The sequence below is a fragment of the Alexandromys fortis genome, unplaced genomic scaffold, assembly GCF_014885135.2.
Source record: "Alexandromys fortis isolate MF-2015 unplaced genomic scaffold, M_Fortis_MF-2015_v1.1 scaffold_51, whole genome shotgun sequence".
Lineage (NCBI taxonomy): Eukaryota > Metazoa > Chordata > Mammalia > Rodentia > Cricetidae > Alexandromys > Alexandromys fortis.
The window spans coordinates 8,608,711-8,632,633 of NW_026067925.1; the positions used below are offsets into that span (position 1 = coordinate 8,608,711).

The 23,923-nt window shown below is 38.3% G+C and overlaps 1 protein-coding gene across 2 annotated transcripts in view; it reads right to left on the bottom strand.

The window, feature by feature from the left end:
* Wdr26 (WD repeat domain 26) overlaps positions 1 to 23,923 on the bottom strand; it is a 45,430-nt gene that overhangs the window by 15,215 nt on the left and 6,292 nt on the right. For both annotated transcript variants that reach the window (XM_050143037.1, XM_050143038.1), the window contains exons 4-8: positions 21,564 to 21,700; positions 18,015 to 18,112; positions 16,340 to 16,496; positions 10,260 to 10,398; positions 1,626 to 1,766 (exon numbers count right to left, since the gene is read on the bottom strand). In XM_050143037.1, the coding sequence (XP_049998994.1) occupies positions 1,626 to 1,766; positions 10,260 to 10,398; positions 16,340 to 16,496; positions 18,015 to 18,112; positions 21,564 to 21,700 (672 nt within the window). The remainder of the gene's footprint in view (positions 1 to 1,625; positions 1,767 to 10,259; positions 10,399 to 16,339; positions 16,497 to 18,014; positions 18,113 to 21,563; positions 21,701 to 23,923) is intronic.

Genomic DNA, 23,923 nt, shown 5'->3' on the forward strand with positions numbered 1-23,923 from the left:
TTATCAAGTAGTGCATAATGGCAGTTAAACATAAACATGATTTAATACCCAGGAACTAAAATCTGACTCAAGACCATACAAGTATTAGTCACTGTGTCTCTAGTAAGGTTGTATATGCTTAGGAGGAAGAAAAAGAAGCTTTAATAGAAAAAAAGAAAAAAGTCTTTTAGATCAGATTCACTTTAATCTATACTTTATTCCTATTTAATTCCATGCTTTGCCATTTTCCTGAACCCAGCTACAAATACAACAGTGGTTAATTGCTAGCTTGATAATAAAAGACATTTTTGGAACAAAATGAGATGTGGGTTAGGTATGAAAAAAAAAAAAATAAGGGCTGGAGAGATGGCTCAGCAGTTGAGAGAGCTTATTGCTCTTCCAGAGATCAGGATTTGATTCTTAGCACCCTCATCGTGATTCCCTACCATCAATCTGATGCCTTCTCCAACTTCACAGGTACCAGTCACACAAGTAATGCACATACATGCATGCAAGAAAAACATTTACACACATAAAATAATGTTATGAAGGATAATGATATTTTTGAGGATACATACTTGAATTTAAGAATTAAACATGTCTGTAATTTACATTCAAATACTTTGGCTCTAATGTTTAAGTGTTTCTGTTTGTGTATTTATGTTCATTGTGTACACAAATATCACAAACATAACAACAACTATCAAATCCAGGGTGGTGGGCATATATGACCCACCATTTCCTTTCCTTTTGGGAAATATACTGGTCTCTAACTTGCTACGTAGCTGAGGATGACTTTGAACTCTCAATCCCCCACCTTTCTCTCAAATAACAGGATTACAGGCAAGTAATATCACACGCAGCTATACCATTTCTCAACTTTTCTGATTCCCAAGCCGGACCACTCACTCTATAGGTCACCCGGGACTCACCTTACCTTGGTATTTCCTGCCTTAGCCTCCTAATAGATGAAGGATTATAGGTTTGAGACACTATGTTTGGCTTCACCATTTCTCTCTCTCTCTCTTTTTTTTTTTTTCAAAGATTTTTATTTCCCAGAGCTGGAGTTATAGGTATTTCTATGGTGCTTGATTTTGGTGCTGGGAACCAAACTCTGGTCTCCTGAAAGAGCAGTATGTGCTCTTAACCACTGAGCTATCCCTTCAGCCTCTCAAATTTTCAACATTTGAAATTTCTCTTCAAAAGTTAGGGCAAAGCCGAGCATGGTGGTACGTGCCTTTTTGGTCCCAGCACTCTGTGAGTTCAAGGCCAGCATGGTCTACAAAGCAAGTAAATTTATAAATCTTAACAGCTGAGTTCTAAACATTTGAAGCACTATAATTTACAAGAGACATGTTACAGTAATTTAGCTTAAATGGTTTTGTTGTAAAAATATTTTTAATTTCTAATACTGTTTTTTATTTTTCTTCCTCCTTTCAGAGACAAAGAGTTTCTCTGTGTAGCCCTGGTTGCCCTGGAATTTGCTTTGTTGACCACGTTGGTCTTGATCTCAGAGATCCAACTGCTCCTGCCTCCCAAGTGCTGAGATTAAAGCTGTGTGCCACCACTGCCTGGCTAAGAATAAAGTTTTAACAAACGTGTGTTAAGATTATGCTGGACTTAAACCAAGGATAGAACTTGCTCACTTGTACATTCCAAAGCCAAAGCTCAGAGCAGTCATCTGGTCCACAAGCAACAAGATAGTTGTCATCTGGACTCCATGCAATATAAGAAACACCATACGCATGTCCTTCTAATGTTTTAAGCAGCTTTAGCAGGTGTGTATCCTATAAAAAAGAAAAAAAGAAAAAGACAACTTAGTTAACTAAAAGCTACCGTTTGCTAGCACAAGAATTTAAAGTATAAAGAGCTACACTGATAGTATTGTTTATTCTGTGAAGTTTCTGTGTCAATAAGGATTAACTAAGCTCAGGCAGCTTGCTTCATAGAGATTCGTTCACACCTATTAATTACCTACTATACAGAGCATATTATATACTAGATAGAAACATGAAACTGTCACAGGAATTGTCCTTAGGGAACTTGAAAGAAACTGAAAGTAGATGTGCACACCAAAAGCTATCTCTTTAAAAGATGTAAATAACTTCACAGACACATAACAGCACAGAATAAACATTTTCAGATTATACAGTTCACCAGTTGATGTAGATCCAGACTTGTGGGACAGCGGGTAAGAGGTCATAAACTTTAAAATTTATGCCTAAGGTTCTAATTCTGTAATGTTTTTATCACCCCCTCCCAAAGAAATTCCCTATCTATTGGTAATCAATTCTCACCCTACAGTTCGCAGAAACCACTACTTTATTTTTATTGATTTGTATAGTCTGGGCATTCCATATAAATGAAATTAAATATAATACAGTCTCTTGTAGTTGGTTTATTTCATTTATTCCAAAGTCTCTATGCTTCATGCATGACACAGTATATATTTTCTCTATTTGGTTTCTACCTTTTTGAATATTAAGAATAAAACGGCAGACAGGTGGTGGTGGTACATGCCTTTAATCCCAGCACTTGGGAGGAAGAGGCAGGTGGATCTCTGTGAGTTGGAGCCAATCTTGTCTACAAAGTGAGTTCCAGGACAGCTAGAACTGTTACATAGAGAAACTCTGTCTCAAACAAACAAAACAAATAAAAGCAAAACAACAAAAAGCCCACTAAAAATGTATGTGCTTTTCTGTAGACATGTTAATATTACTTTTAAATAATAATATTATTTAATATATTATAATAGCAGAAGAATTCCTGGGCCATTTCCTGTCTAATATTAAAAAAACTGACTGTATATGTTTCCACTAACAAACCAATATCAATACTACTTACAGATATTCACCGAATGCTTATTAAGTCTTTTATAATATAATAGCCACAAAATATTATTAAGAACGATCTATCCCAGGGAGCAAACTAAGTTTTAGTTACATTAAAAAAATCTGTCTGTGGGGCTGGAGAGATGGCTCAGCAGTTAAGAGCACTGGCTGTTCTTCCATAGGCTCTGAGTTCAATTCCCAATAGCCACATGGTGATTCACAACCATCAGTAATGAGATCTGGTGTCCTCTTCTGGCCTGAAGGAATACATGCAGGCAGAACACTGTATACACGATAAATAAATCTATACAGGAAGAATTTTCATTTGGGCTTCCTGACTCAAAGGACTATGCTCCAAGGGCTGAACTATATAGTGCAAACGTGTAAGAGACAAGACTGGAAGAGGTGACATGGTTACTTCATGCTAACGATTTGGTTTATCCAGAGGGAAACGTCAAGCCAGTCTAGGGAATAGCTAATAAAATATTAAGTTTAGCAAGAGATGGGAACAACAATGCTGAAGATAATTCAGAAGGAAGACTCAAGAAACATGTAACAAGCAAAAAAAAAATCCACCTATCAGAACTAAAGAGATGCAATGAAGACACTTTAGAGATAAAAATGCAAGTTAAAATTCCAGCTAGCATGTATACTTGGTCCAATCCCCAGCACTTAGGGGTGGGGTAGAGGACAAACTCCAGATTTCTGGTTTAAGTGAAAAGCAGAGAAATTTTGAAAAACCTAATTACCAGGCAGTGGGAGTGCGCGCCTTTAATCCCAGCATTCAGGGAGCAGAAGCAGGAGGATCTCTGTGAGTCTGAGGCCAGTCTGGTATATAAAGCAAGTTCCAGGACAGTCAGGGCTGTTATACACAGAAACCCTGTCTTGAAAAACCAAAAATCTAATAATAGGTTTTAGATATTCAACTAGAGATGTACTGAGCATAACTTAAAAAGTCTTATTTATGTGTTTGTATGTGTGTAGGGGGTTGGGTATGTTCCTGCAGAGGCCTTGAGAGAGTAGGTCCCCTGGAGCTGGAGTTATGCGTAGTTTGGAGTGGCCGGAATAGCCTGGATATTAGGGCTGAGAGCAGAACTGAGGTCCTCTGGAAGAACAGGAAGTGTTCTTAAATACTGGGTAGCCTCTCTAGCCCCTTGAGCCTAAATTTAAGCCTGGGGGTAGATAAAGTCCACCAGCGATGACCTCTAAGAAACTATACACAGGTCTTAAACTAGTCTGATAAAATTGAAACCTCCTGGCTTCAGAAACGTAACTATGGCTTGTTTATTATGCTATTTATTCATAGGACTAAAACCTTTTATGACAGGTACATTAACAATGCAACTACTGATTCTTCTTTGTTGAGTACCTGAATCAGATCAACAATAAAAGGTCAAAATGGCTTGCATAATTTTGTATCTTTTTTGACTAGCTTAACATTGCCAGAGAACAAAATTTTAACAAAACAATACTCCAGAGGAACCACAAAGATTTTCTTCTAAATTGACAATAAATTCCGTTAGAAATACTTATCCAGAAAACTGATTGTTTGAACAAGACTGCTTTTCCCATACTGGAGAGGTTACATATAGAAGACCATAAGTTAAAGGTCTGGCTGGGCTACACAGCAAGATCCTGTCTCAAAAAAAAAACTACAGGAGGGTGGGGGGAAGAGAGACAGAAGAGGGAGGGAAAAAACCCCAATTATTTTATATACCTCAATAAGAATGAACTCCATACATCATAAAGATACTGCTCTTCCACAGGACTCCTGTTGGGGAATATTATTTTAAGGTGTGTTGCTTTTGTTTATGCTGCATTTGAGTGACTGCGAAGCTGTGATTCTTTGCCTATCTAAAACACCTGACAGACATAATAAAGAGATGAACGGCCAATAGCAAGGCAGAAGCAAGGATAGGCAGGGCTGGCAGGCAGAGAGTATAAAAGGAGAAGAGCAACAAGAGAACAAGGAGAGGAGGACATCTGGAGCCAGGCACCTGCCTAGTCAGTCACAGAGTAAGAAGGAAAGAAAGGTATACAGAAAAAGAGAAAGATAAAAGCCCAGAGGCAAAAGGTAATTGTGATAAGTTAAGAAAAGTTGGCAAGAAACAAGCCAAACTAACAAGCCTAACTAAGAATAAACCTCCATGTGTGATTTATTTGGGAGCTGGGTGGCAGGCCCCACAAAAATACAAGAGAGTAAAACAATACACAACAGACTTCATTTGATTCCCAGCACCAATAGGGCAACTTGCAACTATCTAACTCTAGCTCCAAGGGAACCAATGCCCTTTTCTGGTCTCCACAGGTACCAGGGGCACAGACACACACGCTGGGCAAAATACTCATATATTAAAAACAACAGCAACGAAACCTTAAATTCTTTTTTTCTACACACTAATACCAGCATTGGGGAAGCAGAGCAGAAAGATCATGAATTCTAATTCAACCTGGAATCCAGTTTAAACAAAACAAATAACAAATATGGGCAATGAAAAAATACATATTCAAGCCGGGAGGTGGTGGCGCACCCCTTTGATCCCAGCACTCAGGAGGCAGAGACAGGAGATCTGTTAGTTCAGGGCCACTCTGGGTTACACAAGATTGAATCTGTCTAAAAGAGAAACAGTTCACACAAAGGTGATCCCAGCACTTGGGATCACAGGTCTTTAACCCCAGAAGTAGGGAGGTGGAGACAGGAGTAACGGGCAGAGAGAAATAAGGTAAGGAATGCGGTCCAGTCTGAGATTTGCTGGAGACAGATGCAGTCTAGAGAAGCAGTCTGAGGACAGGATCACCCCCTCCCCCTGGGTCTGACCATTTGTAGAGGTAAAAGAATTCTCTAGTTGCTGGTCACTCTGCTTCTCTGATCTTCAGCATTAACCCCTATATATGACTGGGTTTTTTTTTTTTATTAAGACCAATTAGAATTTGTGTTACAAAGGACAACTAGGGCTTAAATAAAACTATTGTCTTAAGAAAGAAAGAAAGGAAGAAAGGAAGTAAGGGAAACAACAAAGTGCAGTCAACTTTTCTTAAATAGTATTTGACATAACAAAAGCACCATTATGTCAAGAGTTCACCAGTCTCAGGGGACTTTTTTTTTGTAGTATGGCCATCTGTAAAGTCATCCTTCTCATTTCAGATTAGAATCTAAGTATTAATTCTGCATTCCTAAATTAATAGTGCCAAGAAAAAAATTCCTTTTACCAAAAAAAAAAAAAAAAAAAAAAAGGAAGGAAGAAAGAGAGAAAATAAGAAAGACAGACAGAAAGAAAACCCTATTATATTTTGCACACCCAGTATTCAAGAAAACCCATTCTGGAAACACTGACATCAAGTCTAAACCCCTCAGAAAGAGATACAGAAGATGTGCTTCATTGGTTCACCTCCTGAACTTCCACTCTTCTCCCAGATGGCCTTAGGATATTCTGAATCAGTTTCACCTAAGCAGTTCTTTGATCTTTCACCTAAATTCTTTTCTTACTTTCCTTAGCTTTCTAGATGTAGCGAGATCTCTTCTGAGCTCCCACAGCGTCCATTATAGAATCATCAGGATTTATTATCATATGCTTAGTTGCCTAGATTAAAAAAAATTAACACACAATAGGCATTTTATACTGGCTAAATAAAGTGAGAATCTCACCCACAACTCCTAGCAAAACAAACTTAACAAAACCCCTCAAAATTCAAAGGTCATGTGTACATCCCAGACTCTTTCTCGTGTAATTTGTGACTCTTTGCCATCACTAAAAATATGTCTATTTTATTTAACGAAGGGGTCAAGTCACACTCCTTTTCTACCATAATGTCTTTCTCGTGTCCCTATTTGTATGCTATACCATAGCTCTAATAAGGTTCCTTTATGTCTTCAAACTTCAACTGAAAATAAACATAGTAACATTATTTAATTGCATCTTAATGTCCTTTCTAACCTGTACAATCCTTTGATGGGCTTCTTAACCTGACATCTACAAGAAAGGGTCCATGGATAGAAGCAGGGTCTTGGAACACAAATGATTAAAGGTCACTTATGATTGAAGACTGCTGCTCTACTGTGTACTCAGCCCATGTGTTTAAGAGAACAATGTTACCAGGCATGGTGGCCTAAATCTTTTAATCCCACTGTTCCTGAGGCAGAGGCAGGTGGAGCTGAGTCTGATGCCAGCCAAGACTACATAGAGACCCCTTCCAAAAACGAGACAGAGAGCCATGTAAATAATCAAACTTACTGGCCTCGCCATGGAATCGACTTTCACAGCCTAAGCTGACATTTTTTTAAAAATATTTATTTATTTATGATGTATACAATATTCTGTCTGTGTCTATGCCTGCAGGCCAGAAGAGGGCACCAGACCCCATTACAGATGGTTGTGAGCCATCATGTGGTTGCTGGGAATTGAACTCAGGACCTTTGGAAGAGCAGGCAATGCTCTTAACCTCTGAACCATCTCTTCAGTCCCCTAAGCTGACATTTTAAGTGGCAGTTTTTAGTTATGTACTCTTCCATACCCAGACCCAAAGTAACACGTGTGGACATATGCTACGATAATCATTTGCTGAAAATATGAAAGTGGCCTTATAAAATATATATCTACCATAAATGTTGATTACAGCATACAGATATTATTGCTTGATAGCCTTTGATATCTGTGATGCCTTTGTTAGGGACAGAGTCACAAAACAGCATTAAAGCAAACAGATCAGACTCATACAGCAGACAGATGCGGGGAGAGATAGGCAGAGAATTCAAATCTGGGCTCATTGTTGGTTAAATTACTCCAGAGAAGTGTTTATTATTTTTTTTTTTCGTTAGTGGATGCTGTGGTAGTGGTCTGAAAGAAAATGGTCCCCAAATGGAAAGGCACTGGTAGGAGGTGTGGCCTAATTGGAGTAGTGTGTCACTATGGGGTGAGCTTGGAGGCCTCCTACGCTCAAGCTATGCCCAGTGTGGATAGAGATTCTTGCTGCCACCTACTGATCAAGATGTAGAACTCTCAGCTACTTTTCCAGCACCATGTCTGTCTGCATGCTGCCATATCCCCCCACGATAATGAACTAAACCTGTGAACTATAAGTCATCCCAATTAAATATTTTCTTTTATAAGGGTTGCTGTAGTCACAGTGTCTCTTCACAGAAATAGAGACCCTGACTAATACAGAAGCCAATGAACTATCTGTGACTTAATCTATCACTAATGCATTTAATCTGATGCAACATACATAGAAATATTAGGTAACAGTAAATTCAGTATTATACCTTAACAATAGAGAAATTTCAAATACTCTTATTTCATATTAAAATTGTTGCAGATATCTTACAATAAATTTAAGTTTACTAATTCAGAATGCTGGTAATCATTATCTGCTACTAAAATTATTTAGGGTTAATGAAGGAATATTATATATTGTACCTTTTTATTCTAGGTGGAGAGCCCACATTTCAATATAATTAGGTTCCTTAAATAATCAGTGCATAGTTTATAATTAAATCATATATGGAATTATATGTGTGTGTATATTTGTCACACACACACCTGAGTCCCGCTATGTGTACTTAACAGTATTATTTTAAGATAACCAGTAAGTCTGTCAGATTGCTAACTAGGTATTACGGCACAAAAAGGTAAGAGCTCTTTTTTTTTTTTTTTTAAAGAAAATTATTTATTTATTTTTATTTTGTGTGCATTGGTTTTTGCCTACACTATGTCTATGAGAGGATGTTGGATCCTGGAATGATAGACAGTTATGAGCTGCCATGTGGGTGCTGGGAAGTGAATCTGGGTCCTCTGGAAGATCAGTCAGTGCTCCAATCTGCTGAGCCATCTCTCCAGCCCCTAAAATCTCCTTCTTCATAGTGAAGAAGGCTGTTCTTTCCTGTCGCCAGTTACAACATATCACAGAAAGGTATTCAAGAAGTACCTGTCTCAAATTTGTATTTTCCCTTCTATGGTGCCTTTAAACTATTTGCTATGTATGTTGTATGTGCATGATACTTGTATGTGGGCTGACATGCCATGACCCATATGTCAGGACAATTTTGTGGAGTCATTACTTTCCACCTTACGAAGGTCCCAGGGAACAAAATCAGGTGTCCAGGCTGGCAAAGCACATGCCTTCTTCAGCCGCTGAGCCATCATATTGGCTTCGAAGGCTAATCTGTTGTTGTCTTACTCAAAATAAATTTGGGGCCAATATATTTATCCAAAGGCAAAAGCCTTGTTTTAGTCCTAAACCAAGTTTTATTTACTTTAGATCTTAGGTAAATGGCTCCTACAACAAGTGTAGTTCCTTAACCTATTTGAATTCATGCTTTTTGACTAGTAGATAAATGTTCAATTGGTTAAAAGAAACGAACATGCTTATTTCTACATATCTGTAGGTTATCTAGTGATAAAGACACTTCTGATTAGAGAAAACTTAGTTCTTAAAATCCATATGCAATAATTTTCAAATATTATCATTGGGGAAAACCAGGTTAAGACTCCACATGAGATCTGAAAATTATACTGAAGACTTTAACACTTCTACCCCAGTTTCCTCATCTCAACACAAGAAGTTTAGCACCTCAGAGTCTTTCAGAGGATGAAAGAATACACAATGACTTAGCACATAAACCCTGAACAACTAGGGTAATATTAACCTACACACACACACACACACACACACACACACACACACACAGAAAAAATATATAGAAAAAAGTGACCAACATAGACAGATATGATACATCTCTATCTGCCTGGTGTTCAGGAATACTGGCTGGGGCTGGAGAGTTCCACACCAGCCTGGGAAACTAAGTGAAAACTTGCCCCCAAAAATAAGTAAATAAAGCCGGGCGCTGGTGGTGCATGCCTTTAATCCAAGCACTTGGGAGGCAGAAGCAGGAGGATCTCTGTTAGTTTGAGGCCAGCCTGGTCTAGAAGAGCTAGTTCCAGGACAGGAACCAAAAAGCTACAAAGAAACCCTGTCTCAAAAATAAAAAAAAAGTAAATAAATAAATACAAATCAAGTGACAAACACGACCAAAAAAGGCACTTGCTGAAGTCAACTACTTCTACATATGTATATTAAAAGCAGGTAAGCGGTTGGGTGTGGTGGCACACACCGTTAGTCCTAGTACTCAGGAGGCAGAGGTAGGCAGATCTGTAGTTTATCTACACAGCAAGTTCCATGACAGCCAGAGCTACAGAGAAACCCTGTCCCGAAAACCAAAAACAAACAAGTGACCAGTGAGTTAAGATGCAAAAGTAACATGACCTGGGTTTGACGGCTATCGTCTATATCATGGCTCACAACCATCTATAGAGCTCTGTATCAGAAGCACTCCAGTCCTGTGCAAGAGAGGCACACATGTGATACACACACACGCTGGCAACACACATAAAATAAATGTAAACAAATAAGTACCCCTTTCTGCGGTCTAAGAACTCATTCAGGAATACATACCGGATCAATTTGCCATATGATAACTGTGGTGTCCTTTGATCCTGTTGCTAGTTTAGTGCCATCATTAGAGAATTTACAGAACCACACTTCATTACAATGCTCCGTGAGTATCTGCTGAGTGTAACAGGGGAATTGCCTCCTAAAACAAACAAATCCACACATAATTACTCTTTCAAAGCATTTTCAGCAATATTGAGAAGGGCATTTAACAACCGGCAGAACTCCTTTTGGAGTTCTCAAGTGTAAAATATAAATGAATGTATTTACAATTCTCAAGAATTAAATTTATTTCGGTATGCTGAAATACTATGATATCAGGCACTTTTTGTTCAAGTCAACTTTAGTTAAAATCTGTAATATAGAATCTACTTCAACCTAAACTTCACTTTTTTGCTGCCTTCTGAAAGCTACCAGGTCTGATTAAGATAATTCGTATAATTATTATTCAGGAATTAGGTTTACCACTTTATAGATAAATGGCATTAGTTGGTTGTTCTACAAGGAATAAGAAATAATGTAGCATCTTCAAGCATATAAATCAGTGAAGCTATTATTAAAAGCTTTGGTATGACGTAAAGAAAATGGGGCCAGTGAGACAGCTCACAGGGTAAAAGTGCTTGTTGATCGGCAGACAATCCATCCTTAGAACCCACACAGCGCAGAGAACTGACTCCTGAAGTTGCCCTCTGCCTCCACATATGCGCTGTGAATCACATGCACACACTTATTAATAAATAACGAGAACTGGCAAGATGGCTCAATGGGTGAAAGTGCCTGCTGTCAAGTCTGATGCCTAAGTTCAATTCCGGGGACAAACTTGATGATGGAAGGAGTAAAACAACTCCTGCAAAGAATGTGTCATGAGCATTTTACCTTCATGTGTGCATGTGCACCATATGTGTGCCTCATGTAGCATATGACAGCCAAGAGAGGGTGGTAGACAGTTACGATCCACCATGTGAGTGCTAGGAACCAAACTCAGGTTCTCTGCAAAAATACCAAGTGCTCTCTTAACCACTGGGCCATCTCTCCAGCCCTCCTATCCATTTTGACATTGGTTCTTACTACTGTAGCCCAGGCTTGCCTGAAACTCTGCATCTTTCTGCATCTTCCTGCTCTGAGTCTTACAAGTACTGGATTAATAAACAGGTAGGTATGATCTTGCTCAAGTCATACTTTTAAATTTATCTTCAAAAGTTCTTTTTAAGTTTATCTTCCAAAGACTTCTTTATTTTTTCCCCCAACAATAGTACTAAGAGCCCAGCAGAGTGAAATGAGCCTATAGTCCCAGCACTGTGGAGCTCCAGCAGGAAGCCTGACTGAGTCTGAGAATTTGAGACCAGCATGGGCAACACAGCAAGATCCTGTCTCAAAAAACAAAACTAGTGTGCACCAGTATGCACACAAGGAAGAGTATACTGTCAACTGGCAAGCCTGACAGGTGGCAGGCAATTAGCCTTAGCAGGTAATACTTGGCAACTTTAAAATTTTTAGATTACTTAACTAAGAACTGCTTTAGTATTAACTTATTTACTCTGAACGAAAACAATGCATAATTATATTTTATTAAGCACTTTACTAGGTGCCAAGTATTGCATGTGACACTTTCTATAAGACAGTCTTTTATTTTTTTCTTGTGTACATGGGTATTTTGCCTGCATTTATGTCTGTGCACCTTGTGAGCAGTGTATTCACACAAGCCAGAAGAGGGAGCTGGAAACCTGAAAATGGAGTTATAAATAGCTGCTAACCATGCGGGTGCTGGGAACCAAATCTGGGTCCTCATCAAGAACAACTACTCTTAACTGCTGAGCCATTACTCCAGCCTCCAGAATGCTAATTCTTGAAACTAATTTGACAAGAGAAATTTTATCACCCCCATTTTTACAAGGCTCAAGAAGCCATTATCTTACCAGATTTTCACAAAACTAGCTGAACTAAATTTTGAACCTATAATTGACTGAATTATCTTTCCCAATGTCAACTTTAAACACTATTTTTTTCAAAGACTAATAAAATTGTAATAAAAATTCTTTTGCCTGAAGTTGATTTGATCACAGTAGAAAGATTCATTTAGATTAGCAAATAACCTGTAAGTAAGAACTGATTCCAAATTACAGGGCATTAAGTCACTTAGTCTCTTGACAGCTATCGGTCAATTTAAAATTATCTTCTTGTGTTGTTTCCCTCTCCCTCCAAGATAAAGTTTCTTTGTGTAGCTTTGGAGCCTGTCCTGGAACTAGCTCTTGTAGAACAGGCTGGCTTTGAACTCACAGAGATCCACCTGCCTCTGCATCCCCAGTGCTGTGATTAAAGGTGTGTGCCTCCACCTCCCAGCTAGCATTTAGTCTTTTACTAAGACTAAGGGGGGCTGGAGAGATGGCTCGGTGGTTAAGAGCACTTGCTGCTCCTGTAGAAGGTCTGAGTTTGGTTCCCAGCACCCATATAGCAGCTCACAGCTGTCTCTAACTCCAGCTCCAGGAGAGCCAGGCATCTCTTTAGGCTCTGTGGACAGCAGGCACTCACACAACGCACAAAGGCAGAACACTCATACACAGAAAATAAAATCTAGAGAGAAAATTAAAAATAAAGGCTACAGTAACCTGCAAATTTATTAACATCCTTTTCAGATACATAAGTGATGGTTGATGGCCTTGCTTTCAAATAAATTCAAAACTTTAGATGGTATTAAAAACCAGTACTGTATGAAAGAACACAGTAAATGTAGCATTTTGACCAAATTCAATCTTTAACTTGTGTCTACAAATATTTTATAAAAATCCTGTACTAAAAAATTTGTACTTATAAAAGTAGCATATAAAAACATACTTCCATTAGTTATCCGTGTGAAAAAGTCCAGAAAATACTTTCTTTAAAAAAAAAAAAGTTCCTTACTGGTCACATTTAAACCGAAAATATGTACAAACTAGTTAATAAAAAAATTGTGTACAATCTAATAAAAACTCTTCAGTGTTTACATGGGTTTTTCAAAGTCATAATCAGTTACTCATAATCAATTCTCTATTCTCCAGAGAGGAAAGAATGGATAGTATGTTTATATTTTATTTCAAAAATTTCTTTCTAACACTAATACTAAAATGTAGCTTCTAGAAGAAAATAAAGTAGATGGTTAAAAATGATCAACTTTTCTTTTGAAGAACTCTAGCTAAACTTAAGGAATTAAATTCAGGCTCACTTTCCAGTCTGGCAATGAAGGGACAACTTACTGAGTTAATGCCTGGTGTTACTCTCTTAGTCTCCTTAAAATCTACCTCTAGAATGAACAGCTGGGGACGGCTCCTGGTTTCCGGCTTGGTGAACTGGGTAGGTAGCTCCTCCCTGAGATAGAAAATGCAGGGGAAGATGGCTTGGCAGCTGAAGTTCTTGCAAGCAAGCAAGAGGATGGGAAGTTCAGATGCCCCGAACCCCATGTAAATGCCAGGTTGACATGGTAACCGGCCTGTAATTCCAGCCTCTGAAGGTGGAGGCAGGGAAATCTCTGGAGCAAACTGGCTAGAGACTTGCTGGGATTGGTGAGCTCCAGGTTCAGCCAGAGACCCTGTCTTAAAAGAATAAAGTGGAAGAACAACTGAGGAAGATTTCCAGTATCAACCTTGGTCCTCCACACAGATGCATCCATATGTACACGTGTACCCACACACATGTGAAAACACATATACTCAAGCACATATGTCATACATGTGACAAAAATATAGAACTCAAGTATAAAAAAACAAAAACAAAAAACAAACAAACAACCAGACTTAGCAGGCCTGACTGAATAAGAGGCAGAGAAAAATCTATTTGGATCTGCTGTGTTTAACTAGAGCAACAGCCAAACTGTACTCAGATCCAAGGCTTAGGAGAGAAAAACTGTAGCTCTGGCCTATTTCCAGGAGGCCCTAGATTCGTGGAAGTATAACCTACGGAAGGAAGATGAGGAAAGAGGCAACCCTGGGACAAACTATTAAAGGGACAGACAGAGAAAAGAAGAGCCCTTGGAGGGGTCAGAGTATCAATCTAGAGCCTGGAATATTTATAGAAAGCTATAATACTGTAGAAAGCTCGAGAAAACCTGGAAGGCAGCTGCTGAATCAGACAGACTATCCTCACCAACATCAGCAGTGACACTATAGGAACCTGGTGAAGAAAAACAAGGACAGACCAAAGAACTGCATAGCAAGCAGGGAACGATTTGAGAAGTTACCCTTGAAGGAGGGAAGTGGTAAACAGAAGGTGCAATGCTGTTTTTAATTTATTGTTATATGTATGGGTGTTTTGCCTGCAAAAGTAAGTCCATGTACCAGGTGTGTAAATTATTTTTAATCATAAAGAAGATCTAAGGAACACTTTTGAAAAGTAAGAGTTTCAGTTTTAGTAAAATGTCAGAGTGCTTTACACAATGTTCTGATGAGTACCCCACCCGAGGTGAAGGACAGAAAAAGGACTAAGTATTTGTCATATATTAGTCTACAAATAGTGACATCAGGAACTAAGGTATATACAGGGGTGGAAAATCCTCCTGTCATGGGTTTCTGTTTCCATGCATGAAGGAAAGGCTCTTATTTTCTGACACTTCTGGCACTATCAGGTCTACTTGTCACCTTTCATTCCCTCAGCAGAAATGAGTTTATGAGCTACAAAGAGACCTTGGCCTACAGGTGACTTAATTTTAAACAACCTAAAGGAGCTATAAAACAAGGCACAGACTATATAGTCTTTAATCTATCCCTTACCCACGCACTCATCCAATTTAAACAAAAAGCTCTAAAAGTTCTCCCCAAGAAGTCAAAGAACAGTGCCAAGGAGTGAGCTGTGCTAAGGGAAAAGGATCACTATCACATCCTACGCTAGCACAACAGTAACTCACACAAGAGCATCATTTCTAAGGCCAATAGCTCAGACAAGTGCAGTCAGCGATGACACAACTACACACACAGGCAAATTATAGGGCTGGGGACAGGGATCAGTGGTAGAACTTTTGACTAGCATTTGAAAAGACCTATGTTCTGTTTCTAGTACTGATGAAAGAAAAAACAAAAACAAAAAAAGCAAAGTAAATCACTTGGTTTAAACACACCTCATGGGACTGGAGAGATGGCTTGGCAGTAAAAGCACTGGCTACTCTTCCAGAGGTCCTGAGTTCAATTCCCAACAACCACATGGTGGCTCGCAACCATCTGCAATAGCATCTGATGCCCCCTGCTGGCATGCAAGTGTACATGCAGAACACTCATTCATAAGATATAAATTTTAAAATAAATAAATACTCCTGAAAATTATTTTAGAGCAGTATCTACATGTATGTATAGCATTTCTGGTTATTCAAGAGCTCCTTATTGATTAACATATACACTCTGTCTTTCACCACCGAAATCCATTCTTTTTGTTACTTCTTCAATGAATATGAGCAGAAGGAACGGAGTATGTGCACTACAGCAGCCCGCTTTCAATGTCTGATCAGAACCAAACCATTTCTTTCCTCAAGTTTGGAAGGGTTCACAATTTTTATCTTGGTATTTTAAAGTTAGGATTTAATTTTGGAGAGCATCATTAAAATAGAAGAGAAATTTTTACTAAAAAGTACACTCAACACCAAAAGACAAGCTTGAATTCTTCCAACTTCAATTATGTGCATGGTTTGGTAAACATAAACACAAAGTTAATGTCCATTATTCTAGCTATTTTTGAAGCCATTCTACAAAAAGCAGAACTTTAAGAAAAAAGCATTTCAATGATTTATATATGTAGAAAATAACTTTGTACATAGTTAAAATGTTGAACACAGGAAATAACTAACCAAACCCACAGGTAAGAAAACGAAAAATTGGCTTTTGGGCTTCAGGTCCCAACTGTGGCTTACCACATAAACATAGGCTTACATAGTAGAAGCTAATTTTCTATTTTTTTTCTACTAAGTTTCAATTTTAGTAGTTCTGGATTTTACTGTGAATAAATAGTAAATCAGATATGAACTGATATACAACTACACAAAGAAACCCTAGAAAATGTTTGCATAAAGTTCATAATTCCATCTGTAATACACTAACATTTGAAAATGTAAGAAATTTTTCTCTTACCTACTACAAACATGATCTATAAGTAGAGACACAGAATCTAGATTATTGTCAAGTTTGGTATTGTGATATAGGCACCGATCCCTTTGTAGCTCCACCGCCTGCCGCAGAAGAGTCTGTAAACGCCGTGGGGGAAGCATCACTGATGGTGGTAAATAGGCTTTAATAAAAGATATTTTAAAAAAGAGAAATAAAAATAATAATAAACTGTAAACTTTTATTTAAGACATTCAGTTCTCTTTTGCTGCACCTTTTACCTCAGTATTACTGTTTCCGCTACACAGACAAAAGCTCCAGGGACATGACATAAGGGAAGTTGTAGGAACATTTTCAAAAACTACAGTGATATTGCCACTAGAAAGGAGTAATTGGGCTATATCCTGTAGGTGGAGTTTCTGTGAGGAGTAATACCACATACAAAACACACTACAAAAGTAAAAAAAAGATGGGACAGAAAATACAATGATGATTATGTGTCAGTAGATGATTGTGTATCTCAGGATGAGATAAATCTTCACTTAACAAAGAGTAACTAATGCCAAAGGTACCATGGTAATTCAGAGAATAGAATCCATACAAACTTATTCTAATTCTCTTATGCTTTACATTTCTCCCAGGTATATGGAATATGTATTTTCTGATTCTTGAGATTTCTACTCTGTATAATCTGAATAGAAAAGAGGCATTTTACATAAAGATATGGTAAAAAATGATCTCCCCAAAAAACTAGAAAGCGAGCTAACACAGTTGGGAGAAGCATAAAACAATTTACCTAAAGAACAAAAATTGTAAAATGCGTAGGACTTGAAGCTGTGGCTCACTTTTTTTTTCTCTCTATCCTTAGTACTTTTCATCCAAAGAACTTAAAAACATCACTAAAGGGGCTGGAGATATGGCTCAGTGGTTAAGAGCACTGACTGCTCTTCCAGAGGTCCTGAGTTCAATTCCCAGTGACCACATGGTGGCTCACAACCATCTGTAATGGTTGTGCCCTCTTCTGGCATGTGGGCATACATGGAGGCAGAATGTTGTATACACAGTAAATAAATAAATCTTAAAAAAAAAAAAAAAGAACATCACTAAAGAATACAAACATGCGATGGTGGCGCACGCCTTTAATCCCAGCACTTGAGAGGAAGAAGCAGGTGGATCTAAGAGAGTTCGAGGCCAGAGCAGGCTCCAAAGCTACACAGAAACAAGGTAAGATGAAACAAAGCACTCAAACATAGGGGAGTTGATATGTAAAATGTAAAATAAATGAAAAAAAGTTATTTTAAAAAGAGAAAACAAACATAAGGGGTTGGAAAGAGTGCTGGCTGCTCTCCGAGAGGATCCAAATTCAATTCCCAGCACCCACATGGCAGCTCACAATTGTCTGTAAATCTAGTTTCAGGGGATCTGACACCTTCACACCAATGCACATAAAATAAAGTTAAATAAACTGTTAAAAAAAAAACTATTAAAAAAAGTTTACAAACATAAGGAGAATGCAGAGTCCAGCACCTCACACTGACTCCAGGTCCCGTCTGGTGAGTGTGAGACTCTTTGGTGTAAAGGGCTCTTTAATGGACTCTTCTTCCACAAAAACTCAGTGAAAGTGTGTCTAAGTACAAGCTTCCTATTTGATCTTTATTACCTACTTCCAATCTAAAAGGAAATAAACATCAAAAACTCTTACTCTGAAGCTTGTCCAGCAGTTTGGACCGAGAAGCTGTCCCCTTGCCTTCCCATTCAGCTTTTGCCCTTAGGTCTTCCGCATGGCTACACATTAGATACCTATAATAAAGAAAGCACCAAATCTCAAACCCTTTTGAAATATAATTAAAAAATAGTTGATTATATTTTCACAACCAAGTTCTTGCTCATGCAAATCAAGAAAAACATTTTTACGGTGAATTCAATTTATTAATGCAAACTGGTACCTTCATAAATGATTAAAAGGCAATAGACTATTATCAAAATACACAATGTTATCACTGCAATTAAGAGTGCTCCTTTCTGCTATACATAATATATGTAGCTTTATGTCGGGTTATTCCAAATCTTCAGCACATGCTTCACTGAATGCCACAACTACCCCGTATGAAGCAAACACTATTATTCTAATTACATAAATGAAGAAATAAGAGACACAAAAAGCTTGGGAAATAGTTGTGGGAAATTAACCAGTGCAGGAACACAGACTGCACCTTGTTCTTCACAACTGAGCCAACTTCACTGATTCTCTGTGATATAAGTACTAAAAATCACAAGCCAAAACAACATAGGGCTGAGAAAGTGTTTTAGTGGGTAAGAATGCTTGTTTGGCACGAGGACCTGAGTTCAGAACCCAGCAACCACAAGGGAGGGCTACCTATGCTTGGAATCCAGCATTATTCCTCACTATGTATAAATGTGGTATAAATGCTCAACTTCCTCAGCTCTGGGGAATATATAACGACCTCCTATAGGGAGGATACCTCCAACCTGGCTTTTCTCAGGGAACGGAACTATATAAAAGAAGTAAAGGCCATATTCAACTCGGAAGTGAAATCTGATGAGTAAGTCTCCTGGGTGCTCTGCCAAATATACCTTCCTTGTCACTTATATAAAAAACAATTAAAGCTGGCTGGTGGTGGCACCCACCTTTAATCCCAGCACTCGGGAGGCAGAGACAGGCGATATCTGAGTTTGAGGCCAGGCTGTTCTACAAAGCGAGTTCCAGGACAGGCTCCAAAGCTATACAGAAAAACCCTGACTCGAAAAAAACAAAAACAAAATAAATAACAAACAACTAGGCAATGAGGGTGAAATAAAACCACGTACTCACTCTGCTCCCTGCTGCACAAGTAAGGCAGTGACACCTCTCAAATACCAGGGTCAATGCCCCTCCTTTCCTCAACTGAAAAAGTAACAGAGTCTACTCAAACAGCCTTCTTGCTTTAAGTATGGATGTAGCATTTTGGTTAATGGGAAAACGTTTTAGAAAGTGTAATTATACTTAACAAGCCTCCAAAGAAACTGGATTATCAGAATTTTGTCTCTAAAATAATTTTGGAGAACTAGTGAGTCAAGGCTGCACAAGCCTGCCTGCCAGCCTGAATCTGATCCTTAGAGCCCGCGGCTGGAAGAACGGACTCATGAGTTGTCCACTGACCTCCACATATGCATGTGTACAACACAAGAACAAGTGGAAAATGCTAGGTGGTGGCGGTGCACACATTTAATCACAGCATTCGGGAGGCAGAGGCAGATGGATCATCTCTACCAGTTTGAGACCAGCCTGCTCTACAGAGAGTTTCAGGACCACCAGGACTATTATGTAGAGAAACCCTGGGGGTGGGGGGTGAGGGGTGAGGTGGATAATGAAAAAAAGGGAATATTGTGGGAGAATTAACGTCAGTAGCTAGGTGGGAAATTTGTTCATTTTTAATTTTGCAAAATTGACATGCGGTGGCACAGGGACACAACCCAGATTGCTCCAGAAGCTGAACTACTGCGGAATATTTGTTTCCACTGTGAAAATGTTAGGTGAGACTTCTGGGGACAGAGGACTCTGGGAAGAAAAAAAGGAGCAGAAGTGAGGAGAGGCAGAACACAAGATACGCAGGAGGAAAGGTAACAGTCACAAGCCATGAGGCAGAATTTAGATGAATATAAATGGGTTAGTAAGTTATAAGAGTTAATTAGAAACAAGTCTAAGCTATAGGCTGAGCTTTCATAATTAGTAAGTCTCTGTGTCATTATTTGGGAGCTAGCAGGACAGAGAAAGACTTGTTACACTGAACCAGCCAGGGAAGCTTAAGAAGATTGTCTAAAAATAAAAAGGAAGAAGGCTGGAGACATTTACCTCAGTGATAGATGCTTACATGCTTACCCACCACACATAAAAATCCTAGGTGGTGCACACTTTTAATCCCAGCACTATAGAGGTAGGCAGATCTCTGTGAGTTCAAGGGCAATGTGGTACACAGAGCAAGTTACAAGACAGGCTCCAAAGCTAAACAGAAAAACCCTGCCTCACAAAACCAAAGCCTCAAAACTAACCAAGTCCTTGGTTTAATCCCAGCATAGCAAAAAAAAAAAAAAAAAAAGAGGACCTATGGTTGGTTATTTCTGTGCCCTTGTGCCCTTTATAGGAATATGGGTTTAGACAAATGTGCTTATGCTAAGTGACATGGTAGAACGGAAAAGATACAACAGGGGCAGGAATTCTTCTTTCAACATCACTTTAAAGAAAAAACTATGCATTAAATCGTATGTTCTGGCCCTGTGTGGTGGCATGTACCTTTAATCCCAACACTTAGCAAGTGGAGTCATGTGGACCCCCCCCCCCCCTCCTCCAGGGTTTCTCTGTGTAGCTCTGGCTATCCTAGAACTCACTCTGGCTTTGAACTCAGATCCACCTGCCTCCACCTCTTGAATGCTGGGACTACAGGCGTGCACCACCACTGCCCAGTTGTTCATTCCTTATGAATTTTAGGTCATCTATGTAGGGATATGTGACAAGACCATGTTTCTATATAAACAAATAAATGTAGCAGATAAAGGCCATGCTAACAGTTAAGCAAGTAATAGTTTTGTATGCAGAACACTTGTATACTGTTCATTGCTTGCTGTGATCCAAAGCCATGAAGTTTTCTTTTTTTCTTTCTTTTTTTGTTTGTTTGTTTATTTATAGTTTTTCGGGACAGAGTTTCTCTGTGTAGCTTTGGAGCCTGTCCTAGAACTTGCTCTGTAGCCTAGGCTGGCCTTGCCCTCAGAGATCTCTACCTGCCTCTGCCTCCTTAGAGCTGGGATAGGGGTGTGTGCCACTACCGCCTGACTGCTTTTTTAATTTTGAGATTTTGAAATAGTATCTCACTGGTTATATGGATTTCTTCTCCTTTTCACCTATTAAGTATCTCAAATCATTTTTTGTTTTGTTTTTTAAATTTGTTTGAGATAGGGTTTCCTGGCTGACCTGGAATTCCGTCTGTAGACCAAACTCAAAAATACACACCTGTCTCTGACTCTGAGTGCTGGGATTAAAAGTGTACCACTGCCCAACTCTCAAAACTTAATACAGATAGCTAAATAGCTTTGTGCATACATAAGTGAATTTATCCAGAACTAAGAGTTCAGCAATATCCAGTACTTTCTCAGTAAGAAAGTTAATTAATGAAATATAACTTTGATCATTAGTTAACTTCTATAAAAATAACAGACCCTTCATTAATCTGAAGTCTTAAGAACTCCACTTCCTTACCCACTAAGAACATGAATGCGTTCTGTATTGTATTTCAGCGGCGTCAGTTCACAGCGTAGAACTTGAAGTGCCTCCAGGACCTTGCCATCCTCCAGGTATTCCAGGTACTTCTGCTGCAGCAGCAAAAACTTCATCCTCTGACATGACAGAAAGCAGCAGTCAGGGGAAAAAGGTTGATGGAAGGTTCAGAAAATGTTTGTGCCTAAACAGAACAGTAGAAACCATTCTACTATGCCTTTTGAAAATAATTTTATAAAGCTTCAAGATGACTCAAAATAATTTGTTTTACGAGTCATAGTAGATTAAATGAATGTTCAAGTCTACATATTAATAAAACTCTTTGAAAAATCTCCAGTTAGGATCATTAGTGACCAAGGCATTATCAAAAGAAAAAAACCAAAAAACAAATTCTGTTCCTAATTTCCTTAGAATTTTATGTGTCAACATTTAAAACTATGACAAGAATTCCCCATTTGCTCTCAAAATTTCTGACTATCTTAATAGGGCAGCAAGTTTTAAAAACACTGGTGAAAACAGTTCCAGTTAGTGGAAGTTATTTTGAAGCTATGATGTAGCAGGGGTATAGCTCGATTGTATAGGACTTGTGTAGCATGTAGAGATCTGGATTTGATTCTAGCATCACAAAAACAATTAAAAAAAAAACCAACAACAAAACCCCCAAACAAAACAAATCAAAAAGTCACAATGTGGAAGAGAAACTAAGGTGACTGGAAGGCAGAACTACAGTCATTAGGCAGAAGTCTGAAAGTACCCGAATTTGGCTTATCTGAAGTAAAACTGGCTTTCTAGCAGATGCATACTGCAGGCTGGTCTGCAAGCGTCTGCAGACCCTGTGACTAAACTGGGAGAGCACAAACTCCACTGTCTCTGCAGTTATCAAGAGACACCCACATGAGAAGGTTGGAGTTAAGGGTCTTTAGAAGATTCAGTATCTACTATTTTTGTATATTTGTAATAATCTGCTCATTGATGTGTTTAGCAAAGCACAGATAAATATTATTTATTACTTGCCCACAAGGATAAAGCACTTTTCAGTTATGAGACACTCCCATTTATTCCTGCAGAAATGTTTGGTTTTAACATTTTTAACGTTACATTACCATCTTACTCTAAACTTGAAAATGAAGATCACAACCCTAGCAGTTTTTCCACTAGGCAAGCAGTATCTATGAACTATTCTCTCTATAATGTCTTCTAAACTTGAAGCTTAACTGAGGACCACTGACTGGAGGACCCGCTCACAATTGTTACTCGTGCTTCAGCGATCATAATGACAAAAATGTTTATCACATTTAGAAGCTCCATTGAATGTGGATTTAATATCCATTAAAAAAAAAGGTAAATTATTCTGTAGTAACAGAATTAAGAGTGTGATGAATTGCTTTGATTTTATATTGAGTAATATCTATACTGGGGCTGGAGAGATTGGATGGCCTTCCAGAGGACCCAGGTTCTGATCCCAGCATCCACGTGGAAGTTCACAACTGTCTATGATTCCAGCTCCAGGAGATCACACACCCTCACATAGACACACATGTAGACAGAATACCAACACACGTAAGAGAAACATAAGTAAAAACTAAAATTTTTTTAAAAAGTAGTATAAGATATAAACTATTGGCTTATTCTTATTGTGACTCAATACTACAGTATATTTAAACCCTCTTATATAGAGCAGGACAACTATTTAAATGTATCTGTTGTAAGACCTGTTACCCTTCTGTTTAATAATCTAATCTTAAAGCTTTAAGTAAGACAAAAACAAAAACAAAAGCAAAAAAAACCAACAACAAACTTTAGAAACTGAGACATACTCCTGTAACTAGGAAAACTGCACTTACCAATTTTACACACAAGGCTAGGCTAGTTGGTTTCAGAAACAGACTAATCAGCAAGACACTTTAAAAAGTACTTTGTATAGGTATACTTAAGTTTATTTTTTATAAACAAGTAAAAACACTTTCAAGTGACAAAAGTCCCAAAATTAAATTTAAAAGTCTTTAAAAATAGGAGGAATTGGGCCTTATATGTTTAGTTATTACGGTATTGTCACCAACTTCTGAAAAAACCATTTAATTTTACAAAACGAACCTTCTATGTTATCAACTCTGTTGGGTTCATTAATTTATTGTACTTCTAAGTCAAACTTAAACAGTGTCACATGCAACTAGTCAGTATGGATTTCATTTCCTCACTAAAGTTTCTCAGCAATTGGGAATTTGGGAAACATTTTTTTCCTTTTAATTTCAGGCAAGTCTTGTTCATTTACTATTAATCATAAAGGCCCCATACTCTCTCTCTCTCCCTCAACCCAGTGTGTAAAGGGACATTGCTAATGT